We start from the raw sequence: 18,197 nt of genomic DNA, 5'->3' as shown, positions 1-18,197 counted from the left end.
CGGCTAGATGGCTGGAACGTGAATGCGTCGGGGGAATGAGAACACGTGAGGCTGGTTTGGCAGACGCGTTGTCGTTCCAGTCATACTCAACTGACCGTGGTGTTCACAGCATGAATTGCAGTTGAATTTTGAGTTCGAGGCGGAATTGCATTTGTTCTCTGTTTATTCCTTGTACGTATGTCTACGTCCTGTATTTTCGTGATTTTCTGATGTAACCAAGGGATTGCGGGGCTATAGTAGTATTATTTTTGAAATATTGTAGTGATTGTAGTAATAAATTTACTTTTATTTTCAGGAGCCATGAAGAAGCTCACATTTTTATTACCCTTTCTTGCCAGTGCCCTTTGTTTTGCGACTGGGTGGAAACTGTCCAAGAAAGCGAGATACCATGGAGGGTTACTTGGGGAGCCGGTCATGGATCGTAATTTTTCTTTACCACCTGATCAATATTTTAGTCAGAAGTTAGATCATTTCAATCCCACAGACGTGAGGACTTGGAAACAGGTGAGTGATTGATAGATATTTCTTTAGGCTAACATATTAAGGTTCATGGGTGGTAACATATTTTATTAAGCACACATTTATATTTTCCAGCGGTATTTCACCAATGACACCTTTTATTACGCGGGTGGGCCTGTATTTTTGATGATCGGTGGAGAAGGCACTGCAAGCCCGAAATGGATGGTCACTGGCCAGTGGATTGAACTAGCTATGATATATGGTGCAATGTGCTTTCAACTTGAGCATCGATATTACGGAAAAAGCCATCCAACTCCGTAAGTACTTCCTTGAATTGCTCAGCGCCGTAACATTCTGAAGGTCTTACTACTTTTATGCTCTCTTATTTCATTAAACCTAGTGAATATCCATTTCAGACATTTTTAGCTAAAAAAACAACCCCAATGTAGATAAAAAAAAGCTATACCGCGAAATGCGATACATTTCGCTAGAAAGCATTCTATGAATTAAGAATGCCCGGTCCAGCCTTGGATCTATAGATTAGTAAGTACGGAAATGTCTTTAGCCACATCCTCGTGCAGAGTTCCGCGCAGATGTTATTTTGAGATAAAAAATGGGAAACTGCAACCCTTTGAAAACGCCCATTTAAAAAGATAGCGTGTTTAGAAATAAATGTTGGTCAGAAACCAGATGTACAATTTTCAAACCCTAATAGGATCCCTAACGTACTTGTGTACTTGAATCAGGCAAGCTATTAACAAGCAGTTTATTATCTGAGTCATTTTAGTGTCAATTATGACATACTTCTTAAGTATTTTGGTGGTTCTATTCCCTGGAAGTGTTAAAAGTTGGCTATGGTGGCTCAATGTAACACCATCGTGGAGCCTGTTGCCCTTAGTCTGGCCTCTAATTAAGCAATGTACCTATAAAACTTGTTAAAAGAGATTGCCATGAAATGATTCAGCGTTATCTCGTTTTGATTCATTTTTTAAATTCAAATATAACCAAAACAATGAATTGAAGTACTCTAATGTTGTTCATGACAGAAGTTTAAAATAATAAATATTTCAGAGTGCATTGCTAACCTGAACGTAAAGCCCTGAATTATATTATAGCATAGTATATTTTTATTTCTGCTTTTTTCAGTCATTATTTTGTTCTTTTTTATTAATTTCTTCAAACATTAATTTATTTCAACAATTTTTTTCTCCAGCCATAAATGAATTTTTATTAATGTGTCATTTAATAGAATTTAAATGATATTCTTATCTGCACCATTTGAAGGACACAGGAAATAACTAATGTAATTTTATGAGGAAACCTTTCTCATGATAAATGTTGTCCTATTCTCTCTTTCCACTTCCCCAAGAAGACAAAGTTAGCGGTAAACCTAGGTTAGCCTATGTAGACATCTTTGTATGGTGTACAGCAAACCCTAATAGTTTCCTGAATACCAAATTTAGATGCCAAGCATTGGTTTGCATTTGGTCTCTATTTAAAGCATGCGAGGGGAAAATGTTGCTCATTTTTGGTCATCTGGTAACTTAAAATTTTGGCCTACACTATACCAGGAGTAGATGTGAAATATTTTAAACATAAATATTCAGAATACTGTAAATCTAATAATCACATCTAGCTATCCAATCTAAAATGAATATATGGTAATTTAGATGACTTCAAAAAAATTCAATTATCCCTAGCAATATTTATAATATTGTTAGGATAACTTTTTCAAACTCTTGGTGGAGTCAATCAAGGTGTGTACTGTTCATTTAATTGGCTAGACAAGGTGAGATACCCTTGAGGTCCTTTAGTGTATGGGTTGATGGGCATAGGGATAACATCTCTACAGCTAAAAGAAATGTCATGGAAGCAACATAACACATTCTGCATTGACGTTCATGCTTGTACTTTTATTAGGTATTTTGCAATTGGAAAAATATCTATCTAAATTAATGATGAAAAGTTAAACATTCCAGAAAATGGCATGTTTGGGGAAAGGTGATTTTTAGCACAGGTAAGGTCAGTTTTGTAAGAACTACCAAATGTGATCAATGCCTTTTCTGTTAAAAACACACTGCCTGATTCAATCAACTGCTATCACAAAAACAGAAAACCAATAATAAATGTATTACGATCCTTGAAATTATATTCATACAGTGGTGTAACAATGGGAGGGGTGAGGGGGATAGATCCCCTCCAAAGCCTTAGGGAATGAGAAGCAAATTTTATAGCATACTACCCTGCTAGCACAGATTTAGCCTTATCCCTAAATACAAGGATAATATACATATATGCCGTCACAAAACCTATCGCAGAGATAAAGTATGAAGAATCCATGCCGTGTTTGGGGATATATGGGATGTGAATGTCTGCATTTTTGGATATGCATCTATCCTTATTCCCTCCACTTTAGAGAGAAAGATTTTGTTGCCTCACTGTGAACTCATTTCTACTTCTTGTATGATAATCATATGAATATCATTATTCAAGATAAGACACAACTTTTGTTTGAATTCTCTAATTAACATCACAACATAAAAACTATATATATGTACAAGGTAGGGGAAGGATCTGTAGCCTTTTGAAAATATTACGGAGGCTAGCTTGTTTCTAGCTTTGCATAATATTCTTACTGACCATTTTTGTAATTTAAAAAGATGGACTGCCTTAGGGGAGTGACCCCAGGCTAAAATACCAAATTTTAATCTACTATAAATATGTCCATAATAAATTGACATGGCTGTTTCTATATTTGTAAGCTGAGTCACCTGTCTAATTTAGTAGCAGCCGGAAGCCACCAAGGATGAAATACAATTATTAATATGGGAATCCCAGTCCTAACACTCGTAATCTCCATTCCATATTCACATCCCAATCCGAACACTTCCTTTCTTATCTACTCCTATTAGTATAATCCTGTTGTTAAGATATTAAAGTCTCCTCTTAGTATAATTAATAGGTTTATGTGCCTCTAAGTGAAATTGTTTCATTTTAATAAACAACTTAGTAAGCGTTTCATGCTGTAAAATGTTCCCTACTGGCCACTTCTATCAGGTGACCACCATCTTATAGACCAGTATTTTTCTGAACCACTTGTAATTCTCATTGGTTCATGGCATTAAAAATCCCAAATTCAGGGACTCACTCCACCCAAAGACCACACTGAAGGAAATTTCTTGCAGTTCAGTGAATGAAATACATAAGTATTTTATACATGGATTTGTAACTTTTGTATTGTATTTTCACAAATATTTGGTGTGCTGGTACCCTCTGATGTACTTATTGTGGCAGTCTTACTGTCATGCCTGTCGTATCCAGGGATAGAAGGGAAAACCATTCCCCTTAGTTATAGTTTTATGTATATGTCTTAGTAAATGCAATGGAGGCAATTCACATTCACATGTCTGTTTTTGATGAAATTTTTGGATTCCCTTTTCATTTACCCATGATGTTGTACATCATAGAATCATAGATATACGATCACTTGGGTGGTGCTCAGTGAATTGTGGAGTGTGATTGAATACATATTATGTTTTCTGCAGGGATTCTAGTGTGAAGAATTTGGTCTACTTGAGCAGTGAGCAGGCTCTTGCTGATTTGGCCAATTTCATTGAAAACATGAATAATGCCAAGAATCTCACTGGCAGTAAGTGGATTGTGTTTGGAGGATCCTACCCTGGGTCTCTGGCTGCATGGATGAGGATTAAATACCCTCATCTTGTTCATGGTGCTGTATCCAGTAGTGGGCCACTGCTTGCCAAGTCCAATTTCAAAGGTGTGGTATACTTCCTTTTCATTCATTTACACTGTAGAGCTTGTGTGTATTGGAGAATCAATCAATGGTGTCAGGCTCAACTTTGTGGAAGTTGAAGTTCACAAATGAAAAAACGACTTCGTTTTCTTCCACTAATTTATTTTGACGGTACGGCATGTTTCGACCATGAGCGGTCATTTACGAGTACTCGTAAGTCGTTTTTTCATTTGTGGAGAATCAATTATGATTTCGAAATTTCTTATTATCTTTGAATATTTATTTTAGACACATTGTTAGCCACGTGTCTATGCATTGAAGTTTCTATTGAATGTGTGTCACATATTTGAAGAAGTAAAAAGTAAAGTCTTAGTTTTTTAAGTACAAGAAGATATTTATTTATCTAAGAACTTTACCAAATAGCCAATATTGTGTATTGTTGTATACTCTGGTATTCCTCACGAGCGTTTTCTTCCATTTCTTTATGGATAAATTCAGCATATTTGTCTTTTTAACTGGTAAATATTTTAATTCACCCTTTTAAAATTTTTGTAGAGTTATTCTGTATAATATTCGAATATAATTTGGAGGGAAACTACAATGTGAATTGTAGATAAACTACAATAAAACTGAAATTGCATTGATGACTTATGATGACCTATTGTCTTCATTTCTGGCCATGTGTATTACAAAGAAACGGAGGCTTTCTTCTTAGCCCTGTTAGTTTGTGCAGAGAAAATGTTTCATTTCTGACTTAGGAATAATGACTTGGTGGTTATCAATTTCTTTGCAATGTTTGCTGTCTCATGTTTCCTAATTTGCTAAACATCAGAATTTGTGGAATCAGGTAAATTGTATTAGTTGTAATAAAATGAGATCAATAACTCCTTACTTATTAAGTACAATTCCATTTCAGTATTTTATATATTTTATTGCAGGTAATCAATTCTGTACAGTATGCAGCTTTTCAAGATCCTATCGAACACAATTTACTTTACTGTTGTGTGCGACATATACACTCGGTCTAATGGCAGCTAGTAGGTAATTCAGGAAAATCCATGCAATTGCACATTTTTGGAATTCAACTGCTTTTTTTCACATCTCTCCTTTGTCGACTCTGAATCTTGTGTCTGTCCACTTATATTACTTTATCCTTTTACTTCAAGCAATTTGATGCATTCACTTAAGTGATTTCAGCTGATATGCTATAACCAAAAATAAAGTGTTAGTCTAATGAAAATGTGAATAGGTTCCATAGCCTTATTACATTGGGTTAAGAGTGAAGTACCAAGGTTGGGATCTTTTATCACCCCTGGATGGTCGTAGAGATGGCCTGAAAGTATGAAAATATTTAGTAAACAACGAGGAAGTGGTAAGTTGCTGTAATGTAGGCAAGTTGATGGAGGAATATGAGAATCAAATAGCATTCCCTTGAGTCATTGGGTGTAGTTCAGGATCTTACTTTACTTGAAGAGTCAAAGAGCTTGATTTATAAATGCTAAAAATTCTAATCAAGAGTGGAGATAGTGCTTTCAAGATTTTTTGTGTGCTTTTACCAAATGTAATAAATAAATCCTGATGTTTAGCGAAGTCTTAAATTTCACTAATTTTCTGTGTGCAAAGAGGCTATATTTCATAGAAGGGCAAAGAAGACAACTTTTCTGCAAAATTTTAAAAGTGATGGCAGATTTTTAGAAGGAAAAATTGGATTTTAATTTTGATAAAAGTAATTTTGGATGCTCTGATTTTCGTCCAAAAAGAGTGTATTATTTGTATTGCATAGAGATGTGCTAATAGTATCAGTGAATACTTGAATACCTCAAATACTGGAAAGTATTTGATATTCGAGATCTCGAATAATCATGCTTAAGGTACTTTCCACCTCTCCGAAATAAAAAAAAGGCCCCAGCTCGTGCAGGGGTCATATTATGAAGACCATAAATCAAAAGCTTAAAAAAAAATCAAGTTACAGGAAAATAATAGAATCGTGTTTCACCCTTCCCTCTTTCTCTCCCACTGACCTTTTTCTGCCTAACTGCTTCGAACTTCCCCATTGCTGAAGGTCAACTGCTGCATGAGTCATCTATTAGCCCAAAAGGTTTCTAACAATGACTTTCAGCAATTGTTATTACAACTTTATTGAATTGAAATATTAGTAATGTGCGCATAATTTAAAAAAGAATAAGACCAAATACGACATATTTCTGACTTTATTTAAGCATTTTACACAAAGAAATAAATGTCAAAATATGACAGAGACTTGGCATTCTGGCGAAACTCGATATCCTCGCAGCTGAGCTTCTCGGAAGTTGATGCAGTATTTTTTTCCGAAAACATATATCAAGTTACATTTTATGAGTTGTGCTATAAATCTCTATTGTTACAGTCACAGATGAAGGGATATTTTTCTCAGGATATTTGGTTTCTCCCTGCTAGCAATTCGAATTCATCTTCTTATCTCGTGAGAACTTCCACAGATGGACTGAAAATTATTGAAGAAGAAGAAAATCCGGTAAAGTGTGTGTATTTTGCAAAACTCCTCGGATTGTCCGCTAACACTTGACAGTAGGAGTGGAGGTAAAGCGTTGTTGAAAATAAGAAGTTGGATTAAGCCGAGTATCAGATGGGCGTGCCGCTGAATTGGCGTTTGGTAGATAAGAATGTATACATCAGACAGAGATCCATCGTGGCAGTGTAAATGCTGAGACGGCATGAAATCATTTTTTCACGAGGTGGTGTGTCCCCTTCAGATATTTGAGAGAGATGTTAGTTGAATCAACTATATGCCCAAATTATTTCCATAAAATGAAAATATTCCATTAATCAGCCAAATTCCTGATTGGATCCTTTAAAGGAAATCACAATTACTCGCCAAAATCCTGAGTTTCCTGCTGCATAGGCAACCTAGTCAAACATTCCCGCATTCATCGTTTTTTTCATCCATCCCCTTGAAAAACGATAGATCGAGGTTCCACTGGATACCTCTATTTATACATTAATCAAGGGAAATAGAAGGAGAAACGTACGTTCAATATGCTTTGCGCTACTCTAGTATTCGAGGTATTCAAATATTCGAGCAATGAACTCGAATGTACGAATTCGATATTCGAGTTTGAGAAATCTGCTATTCGACCCATCTCTAGTATTGCAGTCTTATTTGTGGATACTACAGATATCAATCACTAAGAAAATGGACAAACTTTATTACATGCCTACTTATTGACTTGCATTTTTGTAGTAATTTGGGCTGGTGAACTTCATTCATTATTATAAATCTGCTCATGGAAAAAATTAGGTTTGAGAGTGTTTATTTAATTTCTTGGGTATGTAACCATGCAAATTATTCTTATCTAAATCATTCAGTTTTGTGGATTTTGACTTGCTAGTTTTCTAGAATACATTATGTTTGAAGATAAAGGACGACCACCTGAACACTTACATAAAATATTTTGTAATTCCTTGTCCTATATAAGTCCTTGAAATGGTATGCCTCTCAATAGGTAATTTTACATGTTATTTTCCTGAAAAAAAAATCTTGTGACAGTGAGTAATTCAGCTTTCATTGAGAATGGTTATGACCAACATTTATGACATTGAAGGGATGTGTGCCTTTAATATTTCTTCTGACTTTTACAGAGTACATGGAGGTAGTTCGCGCTTCTCTGGCCACTCATAGTGAAAAGTGTGTTTCTCAGGTTGAGAGAGCCATCAAGCAGATCACAACAGTCATTGAAGAAGATGAAGTGGAAGCAGATCTGGACAAGCTCTTCAAGTAATCAGTCTTCTTTTGTCTTCATGTTTCCGTATGCCGTGAGTCCTTGTTTAACGCTGTCGATTCGTTCCTGAAAAACTCGACGTTATGTGAAACAATGTTAAGCGATACATTATTTCCCAAAAGAATCAATGTAAAATATTTAAATTTGTTCCTAACAATCAATTTCTTCGTAAAGAATCCAGAATATCCTGAGCGAGAATCCAAGGAGGCCAATTATCGGAGCTGTAACTTTTAAGCAGACTTTGTGACCGATAGGGAGACACCTGAACAAGGCCAAAGATATACATTAGAAGGCCAAAATGAAAATAATCTGACACTCGGAAGCACGAGGATGAAGGGCGAGTCACTTTTCGTGATGATATGAATTCTTTAACCCGGCGGAAATCGTGAGAAACATTCATTACCGATAGTTCACTTCAGCATGATAACGATTTCTGCACAGCGCAATGATAAAAGGTTGGGAATAAGGCATTATTAAATGAAATATACTAACTAAATTATGGAAGTATTTTAATGGCGAAGCATCGATATTTTCAGTAACAGAAGAAATTTTAATTGTAAAAACTCTGCCTGTAAACCTAAAACTCAACCGATCTCTCCAACAGTTGCACCTTCTTCAATTCTTTTAATAATATCAAGTTTTTGTTCTAATGTCACTGTTTTTTCATGTCTGAAGAACCGCCAGGATAGCCACTCCTCTTCGTGGACATTTTTTTCGGTTGGAAACAGAAAAATATACGGATAATGGGTAAATGAGGCGATAATTATTCGCTCAGATGAATATTTAACATACGCTACCCATGCCATCCTTTTCTGTCAAACGAAAATTATCAATCACATTAATATAATAATATTTACTGTGAGTAATCACATCAGATGTGCTTGCGTCCTATTTGCCAGTCATTTTTTTTCGTCACGTATAATTTGAATAACGTTATCGTGAAGCAATAACGGCGTTAATTGATCAAGGATTTCAATTTTTGGACAACGTTATCGTGAAACAGCATTAAATGGGACGACGTTAAACGAGGACACACTGTACTCTAAATCCTTTGCACACCATACCTTTCTTGAAATATGTTCATGGTTCCAACTAAGTCCATTGGGATAAACCTGTTCATTTGGTGCTGTAAGTTTGGCCCCATTCTGCAAATTTAACTACATAGAATGAGTTTACAGTAGTTTTTCAGTGTGGACTCAATATTTAAAACTCAATGCGGAAAAACACTTAATTAGGGCCTCTCATTTTTGGAGGCATACAGTTTGTAATGATCGGAGATACTATTTATGAATTAGTAATAAATATAATTTCACATCATTATCATCATAAGGTGTCACGTACAGCAAAAGTAAATTTTCATTGAAATTTAAATTGATAGAAAACTAAGAACATTTGGCATTCACTGAGAAATAACTTTCTAAGGTGAATTCGCATTATTTCTCAGGTAGTTAAATAATCTAGGGATGGGTCGATTCCAAGTGTCGATTCTCGATTCCACCGATTCTCGAGCACGGAATCGCGAGAATCGATCGCCTAAAGTCGATTCCGATTCCATCGATTCCAGGAAGATAAATGTTTTGAGCATAGGCTATAAGTTTGGGACATAAAGGCTGCCACACACCTAAGCGGCCGCGGTGTCAGCCTTGCCCGCGCGGAGGATACGCCCGGCACGGGGGTGCTGTGATGAACATACCTAAGAGGCCTCGGAAACATGAAAATGTCGGCAAGAGCGACAAACTGACGAACCCTGAAATGGCACGTGTTCATGAGCAACTCTCAGAGAAAAAAAATTGGAAACCACGGGATCGTGAAGCAATGCATGCATTTTCCATTCTTTTATTAACCGCTGGTCACGGCAAATCAAATTATTGCGATTATGAATCACATTCGGAGAATTCATCTGGACCACCAATTTTAAAGTACAATAGATCGAAATATATTTTTTTTATTTTCGAATGATGTTTGAAGTCTGGTGATAATAAAAACGTGCATAGAGCGAGTTTTCCTGTGAAAAAAAGTTTCTTATAAATACGCGCGGGTTTTTTATATAACTTTTTAGACTAACACGGGTCTGCGTCAATAATAAAAAATTTAGACACATTCGCGTTTGCATAGCCCAGTTTCATCAATGCAACACTTGAGAAAGTTGATACTTGCTTGGCATAAGCCGCCGCGGCCTCCGGGTGGACTCGACAGGTTTCGTTCGGCCGCCACCGCGCACCCACCAGGCTGCTCTGGTATGTATGGACGCAATGAACGCTACATTATTGTTTAGCCACCGCGGCCAAACGAGAATGTAGCCACCGCAGCTGTTATTTTTAGGGATGGTCGGATTGGATACCTCGGACCCAAATATACACGGATATTGCCCTTCATCGGATCCAAAGTCGCGGAAGACATCGGATCTGGATCCGAAATTTTAAATAATAGCTTCAGTGAATGCGGCACCCCATCAGGGTGGAAAGAGTTCCGATTCTCTCTTCGAATGCGCCGTCGCATGCGATTCTTGTCCTACTCATGAACCGTTTTGTTTGAAAGCTCTTGCAGAGGTTACGAGTAGAATTTCAGCCGTGGCCAGGATTTTCAGCCAGAAAATAAAAAAGGCAAAATACGACTGGCACATTGTGTGACTCTTCCCAAGAGATTGAACAATCATCGGGGGAATCTCAGCACCGTAGGATAATAACCACGTCAAAAGTAACTACGTCGCGGATTTCAGAAAACCACCCTCGGCCGTCCATCAGCCCGTGCCTCTATTGTTGTTTTTTCGTATCGAAAATCAAACAGATCATATATCATTGTCTTCTAAGGAAAATATCAAATCACACGAAAACAATTGAAGCGTGTTTCATCCCTATCTCGTCTCACCAACTGACCTTTTTTGGCTTACCTGCTTCAATTCTCCGTTTCTAGACTAAAAATGCTAGGAGAGTGACTTCTGGGCCCGAAGATATCTTGATAGCTTCGACAATTAGATGACATGCACGAGATTTAAAAAAGAATTAGACCAAACGAGACGCATTCCTGACGATATTTCTGTTTATTTTTCAGCTCTAATTGAATGCCACTCAGTTTTCTATCTACAATTCTACAATTAGACTTTACTGATATGCAACATTGTCCAAACAGCACAATTTTCAAAGAAAAAAGTGCAGCATTAACCCCTCAAACAATTAGAGACGGATTGGAAATGCCAACTTCATATATCACGTAGCGCACCCGACTTTGCTTTGAAGGCAACGACGTCACTTAAGCAAAATCTGACTCCAAACCGAACCGTGTGTGTGCACTGTGGCGTAAATTATCGCGAAGATGTGCTAAATCCACCTTACCATACTGAAGCATTTTCGGGTGAAACACAAGTTGGTGTGCGATGAGAAAGTAAAATTCGAGGGAAACGTGCGTGAGGAAAATTTGAATTCAGTCGATGGCAGGAGGGTAGCCAGGAATTTTGCTAAGGGGGGGTTCAAAACCAGGGGGGACAATTTTTAAACAACAGGGTACAAAGGAGAGGGTTTCAAACTAATTTTAACACCCTTCATAATAGAAAAAAATTCATTTTTCAAAGATACATTTTTCTTTCATTTTTCATCTTTGTAAATTCATGATTTTTAAACATATTGTTTCCTTTTATGAAGGAAAGTAACTGTGTTTTTATATTTTGGGGGGTCCTTTCGCTACGCCACTGGTCAGTGGTTCATCCTAAGATTTTCCTATTTTCATTTCCAAACCCAAGCGTAACAGTTTAGGCCCTGAGTATGTAAAGATGTTTTTAAAAAACAACTGGAAAGCCAATAAAATAATTTTTAATTTATAAAAATATTAAAATGTGTATGAAAATCTAAAACTCATTCCATTGATTGTATGTACCCAGAATAAACTTGAATAATGACTTTGTTTGATGACAGGAATTTGAAAATGCCTTTGGATTCGAAAATATCCTATTCAAAAGATTTGGCTCCAAATATCCTGGATCCGTTCATCCCTAGTTATTTTATTCCATTCAATTCTTAAATTTTAATGATAGCAATGCTACAGATAAATTAAAATCGCACCTTTTAGAAGGAGTAAGAATCGATGGAATCGAGAATCGGGAATCGATTTGAAGGAATCGGAATTGGAATCGGAATCGAAAAAAAGTGGAATCGACTCATCCCTAATATAATTACTAGAGAATCACTCATGCTGAAATTACTATGGATGTATTTGCTGAAAGGTGAAAATGGCCCTTGTGAAAGTAATTGAAAATCATTTTTGAACATTTAATTCACCGATGATCGTGTACACTTTCACTCTTTTATGAAATTCTATTAAGGTATGTTGGATGTCATGGTGGATGCTACAAATTTTTCATGACTGCAAATAATGACAATGGATGTTAACCAAGAAACTATTACAATTACTACCCAGTCAGCACCCAAATATAGCAGTTTTATGTTAATTAAAGTGCTAACGAACAACTTTGCATACTTACATGCAATTTGCATTTAATTAAATTAGTGGTTTTATGTTATCTATGTTTTGTAATGCCACAGATAATATGTGTGATGCATTGAAGTTTTAATGTTAATTTGATAAAATCAATTGTTTCTTTTTCAGGTTATGTGATCCCTTGGAGCCGAGTAATGATCCAAATGACATCTCCAATTTTTTTGAAAGTCTGGCCAGCAATTGGGCTGGTATTGTTCAATATAACAAGGATAACCGTGAATTTGAAGGAGCCAAGGGAACTAACATAACTATTGATGTAGCATGTGACCTGATGACTTCTGGAAGTGGTAAACATCCAATCCATCGATATGCAGATTTGAATGCTATGCTTCTGGAAGCTTATGGAGAAAAATGCATGGATTACAAGTACAGCAAAATGATAAAAAATATGAGGGATACTTCATGGAAGGATGAAGAAGCTGCGGCAGGTTAGTTCTATGACTGAGTCGGTATTGGTTGGTTACTTAAACTTCAGGTAATTGCTGTGTTGTATTTGAATTGGCTAATTTGTCAATTTCTTGCTCCGTATTCATATTGATGATTGAACATTCAATGATAACCCCAATTGATGGGAGGATGGATAAATTTGTGGGAAATGGCTTTGCCGTTTAGTGTTGTAGTTTTTGAGTTTTCTGCATTTTTAATGGAAAATTGATGGGAAATTTGATTTTCAAAAAATATCTGGGTAGGGCTTTTGATTGGTCACTTTTTAAAAATTTCAGCCTGCACTTTGTTTGTAAGAATGATGGCTAGTATTTATATCGGAAATAATTGTGGCTTCACCTCTAGCTAAAAGATAGATCTAAACTTTGCTGAATACAGTTATGGGATGCAAAGTTTCAAATATATCAGAAGTGCATACCTACCTTTCTGAGGTTCAGGAAGAGGGTAAGAAGTGTCAATCCAGCACACACATTTATTTGTTTGCATTAAAGTTTTTATTTGTTGTGAGATCTTTATCTTGCCTGCTGTAATATTAGTTGTAGTGGTGCTCATAGTCTATTACAATTTTCTAATTTTAGCGCGCCTGTGGACTTACCAAACATGCACTGAGTTTGGATTTTTTCAAACGTCGAATGCCACAGATCAACCTTTTGGAGATGACTTTCAAGAAAACTTTTTTCAACAACAGTGTGTTGATATCTTTGGCGCAAAGTAAGATTGTCGTTTCAGTTTAGTTCTTGTAATCATTAATGTTTTCCCTGCTGTAATTGAATTCATCTTACAGGTTCAATGCTGATTTCCTAAAAGCTGCTATCCGCAGGACAAACATGTTTTATGGAGGATATGACATCGAGATTAGTCGTGTGATTTTCGTTCATGGGTCTATTGATCCCTGGCATGCCTTGGGGATCACTCACTCACTGTCGGAGGAAGCTCAAGCTATCCTTATCAATGGTAAATTGTATTTTTATGGATATTTGCTTTCTACCTTTTCTTGGGAAATGTTACATTGCTTAAAATGTACTCTCGTTAGGTACTGCTCACTGTGCTGATATGTACCCTGGTTCTGACCGGGATCCTCCTCAACTTGTTGAAGCTCGACAAAGAATCATGGAAACCATAGGGAAGTGGCTTGAGTAAAAGTGCTTTCCTGTAAGGATTATCAGCCTGAGTTATGTTGACTGTAAGTGCCTGTAATAATGCATTTGTGATATGTCATATAAATACTGGTTTCTTGATAAAGAGTCACATGAATCATTGGTTACTAATCATTTTGATGGATTACTGGAGAAATAACTCAGGAAATGTTCACTGAATTTGTTATTTTCATTTTCTATAATCATTTATTCAAATTAATCAGAGGTATGGAATTTTTATTGTGTTAAGAATTTTTGTTGATGTACTGATGGTTGTAAATGTTTATGTAAATGTGTTAAGGTAATTTGATGATTTTGAGGATATCCTTGTTGAAAGTGAAATTGACTCTTGTCATGCATTGTGGTAATCCATTTATATTTAGTTAGTGTAATTGTTTTATCTTTCTCGTACTTATAATGTTACAAGGGTGAGAAATAGAAATTTTTATGGGACCAAGATTTTTTTCCAAGTGTGAAATTAGCTTTGAGGCTGTTTGACTTTTCTGAAGATTTTGAAAAGTTCTAAAACTTGAAATGACAGGTGAACTTATGACTGCCTCAATATAAAGTCATTGGAAGTCTCTCTGAATTTTTTTGGTGGCTAGTTATGGACTTTTTAATCCCTTTGATGAGTAAGTAAGTGGTTTTCAGTTCCATTTCATCTATAAATATAAAATAATGTTGCATTGCTATCATCAAGGTGGAGAAAGCTCTGGTGGCCTCGATGGCAATAGAATGTACTCCTCGTCTGCAACCCCAGGGGTCACATGTTGTATTCCCATCTGGGAGGGTTTTTCCCTACCCAGGGCTTGTTTGTGAGTTTATTGTGAGAGTGGATAGTGGACGCATAAATTTGTTTTTATAATTAAAGACAAAATAAATATTGATACAGTGTCTGATCAGAATTTTTAAAGCGTTTCTATCAATGGTAATTGTTTTCTATAAATAGTGTGAATGAATTTTAAGTGAAGAAAATACCTTTGTTATTACTGAGAGCAAGGGTGGAACCAAGATTTTTGTCTGGGTGGAGGATGGGTCAAGGGTCTGACGGAAAAACAATCTTCTGATATTTGAGATTAAAAGCAAGATACAACAGTTGCCGCACAAAATATTCTTTTTGATTTAAAATGAGTTATTAATATGAAATTAAATGATTGAGGCTCCGTAATATACAAAACAAACATAATGATAACTGTATTAAAATTTTGTCTATATTTTAATTGTCTTGGGTGGGGGAACGCATGCACATGTGCCCTCCCCCCAAAATCTGCCTGTGACTGAGAATTAGTGGCATCAGGATGTGAGTTAATTTTTATCTATCTTAATTGATGACAATTAAAAACCCAATAAGCAATTTCTATATTGACCACGAGTCATACATTCAAAGGAAAATAGCAAGAAAGGAAGGGGAATTGTTTTAGAAATTGTTTATTACTGACAATTAAAACTTGGCAAAAACGTTTATAACCTAGTACTTGGTAGAAATGTTTAAACCAAGGATAAAAATACACGCATTCATTTTATTCCTATTTCGCTCTGAAAATTGACTAACCCCATTTCATATTCTATCAGCTAAGTTCTAACAACACATATCTCAAAAATTGAAACTTTTCAGGAAAGCAAAACAATGATTAATGTTTTCTAATTGTACGCTAAAAGTAAAAACCAAAAATTCACAAAACTGAAAAAGAAGCATACACTTGCCAAAAAAGAGTTATTTTTTGCTTGAATTCTATTTTTCAATGTTATTACACTTTGTGTAAGATACCTGAGTCAAACTGGCCAAATTTTGAGATACGTGTTGTTAGAACTTAGCCATTGATGTGTTGATGATATCTTGTGCTGCTGGAAAGGTAATGATAGACTTTTGGAACTCTTCCATTTTAGGAAATCCTGAATAGAGATTTGCGAAGGTGCAATGGCACCTTGAGTGACTGGCCACTAGGGTCATAGGTGGGCTGGCCTGACAGTGGCTCATTCCAGGGGTAGCATTTCTAGGAAGCTGGAAGGTAGAACATATCACATCGATTTTTTTACTGCTGCTTTCCTGCAAGGGCAGGGATGTGTACAACAGTTTCATGTAGGCCTACTTGCAATCTCTTTTCTGCAAGGGTAAATTCCTAATAAGAGAGAAACGAGTCCCGCAGGTAACCTCTTTGGTGATTGGGAATAACCAGCCGAAAGGAATGTTGAAAGAGTGGAGAAAGAGTAGGGGTGTTGCTGATAAGGGTTTTTATTCATCCTTTATTGTTTATATCCATCGTTTTCATTTTGAGAAGTCGTATACAAAATATACTACATACTTCACTCAGTAGCTTTAATGATGGAAATAAATTATTCCGAAACGCTGGAAAACATAAAGAAGTTTAAATGACGTGAAAATAAGAAAATACGAAGCGTTTTAACTCTTGACCTCAGATTATTCTCTGTATTAGAGATGGGAATTTGGGTTCATATTGTGGATTTGGTTCATGGGATTTGATTCGTGGCAGTGAATTAGTTCTTTAAATCGTTCAGAATGAACTGTGGGAATCAAGAATCCTTGTGAAACTTGAATCCATGTGAATCTGCCAACTTACTGCATTTAAAATATAATGATAGGTTGTAATTCACTATGATTATTATTAGTGATGGGTCGATTCCAAAATTTTATCGATTCCGATCCCGATTCCGATTCTACCGATACCGATTCCATCGATTCTGATGCCATAGGCTCCAAGAAAAATATCACTTAATTCCAGGCAACAAGAAAACTACTTTTAAAAATATTACTCTGTGAAAGAGTCAGTTGACAAAGGAATCTTTCATATCATTAATATGTAATTAAAATATAATAGCTAAATTTCAAAACAGAACATACCTGAAAAGTGGTGTTACATGATAGGTACAGTAAAACCTCTATGTAGTGAACCTCTTTACATCGTAAACCTCTATACATCATACCAACCCTCTGGTCCCGTTAGATTTACATGTAAATTTATAGGCAAACCTCTCTATAGTGAACCTCTTTATATCGTAAAACCTCTATATATCATAGCAACGAGAGACCCCCGAGACGGCCTAACTACCTCCGCATTTCGTACCGAGACAACTAGAGACCATTAATGCAGCCGCAATAACGAACATGGAATGACATTTTCAGCGATAAATGTTTCACGCTTATTCTTCTCTTTTACACCTTTACTTTACTGCAATTTTCATGTTAACCATTACCTAGGGCCATTTTGTTCCATACGAGAGCATACCTAACAGTAAATAAGAAAAAGGCAACGAACTATCATAATCATTTTAAGTGACAGTAAATGAAGACAGAACGCATCGTTTTCTCTCGAATCATGGTAAAAATTGCGCGATAGCACTCGCTTTCTATTACTTATGGCTTTATTTTCCTGTAAGTGCTTACATACTATGTTCAGTTAATAAAAGAGGCGATCAGCGCAGCCTATAATCCCTTGCCGGCGGAAATATTTCAACTAACTTCACTCCCATTTATGGAGACAGAATTACTCAACCGCATTGCTACTTCCGTTTCTAAAATGAAAATATTTCATGAATTTACTGCGACTCGAAATAAATCAAATACAATTTTGCAATTATTTTATTCCCATATTTCCCGGTGTAGCACTTTCTCACTGCCGCCTTTGTAATTTTTTCGATGCTTTCGTGAACGATCGTAGTGTACAATTTATTGCGCTTAGCGACGGTCATATGTCTTGCGTGCGTATTTATGCCGCAAAATCCGACTCTTCCATCGGGAGTCCGGGACGTCAATTTCTAGCAATATTGACGAACATCACTCCATGCGCGACAATGTTAGGTGAAGGAGACAGCTAATTAGTTGATACGCGGTAGAGTAATGAAATTTTTTACCGTCGCCGCCGCATTCTGAAGTAGTTCGCCCAGCATTCCCACTAGGAAATCACGTAGTTTTGCAGACCTAGCGTTTCTTTGTGCCCTCAACAAAGTTTTTCTACGGAGCTCTACGAGCATTGTCTTTAAGAGAAAGGGAATTCAACGAAATTTTCAAAATTACGCTCAATTTCTTGTTTATTTTTTGCAATAGTCACGTGTTTATTTATTTTTTATAATCTTTAACAAGTCATACGTTATACGAATGATAATTCAATTTTCTAAAAT

At 36.2% G+C, this 18,197-nt stretch overlaps 1 protein-coding gene across 1 annotated transcript; it reads left to right on the top strand.

Annotated features, from left to right (window-relative positions):
* Positions 1-3: 3 nt before the first annotated feature.
* On the top strand, positions 4-14,965 carry LOC124159404 (putative serine protease K12H4.7). The gene is made up of 9 exons (XM_046535192.1): positions 4-171; positions 296-504; positions 595-776; positions 4,005-4,237; positions 7,850-7,985; positions 12,589-12,908; positions 13,503-13,635; positions 13,709-13,878; positions 13,958-14,965. Exons 2-9 carry the CDS (start codon positions 301-303, stop codon positions 14,062-14,064), a joined length of 1,485 nt encoding a protein of 494 aa, XP_046391148.1. The 5' UTR covers positions 4-171; positions 296-300; the 3' UTR covers positions 14,065-14,965.
* Positions 14,966-18,197: the final 3,232 nt, after the last annotated feature.

This window comes from Ischnura elegans, chromosome 5 (genome assembly GCF_921293095.1).
Source record: "Ischnura elegans chromosome 5, ioIscEleg1.1, whole genome shotgun sequence".
Lineage (NCBI taxonomy): Eukaryota > Metazoa > Arthropoda > Insecta > Odonata > Coenagrionidae > Ischnura > Ischnura elegans.
The sequence above is the reverse complement of the archived record's forward strand: the minus strand, read 5'-3'. Positions and strand labels throughout refer to the sequence as shown.

Excerpts from the sequence above, each read along its gene's own strand:
- LOC124159404 (XM_046535192.1), top strand. The coding sequence starts at position 301 with ATGAAGAAGCTCACATTTTTATTACCCTTTCTTGCCAGTGCCCTTTGT. Across the intron at positions 777-4,004 it reads GGAAAAAGCCATCCAACTCC|GGATTCTAGTGTGAAGAATT; the intron begins GTAAGTACTTCC and ends TGTTTTCTGCAG. Across the intron at positions 13,636-13,708 it reads GTTGATATCTTTGGCGCAAA|GTTCAATGCTGATTTCCTAA; the intron begins GTAAGATTGTCG and ends TTCATCTTACAG.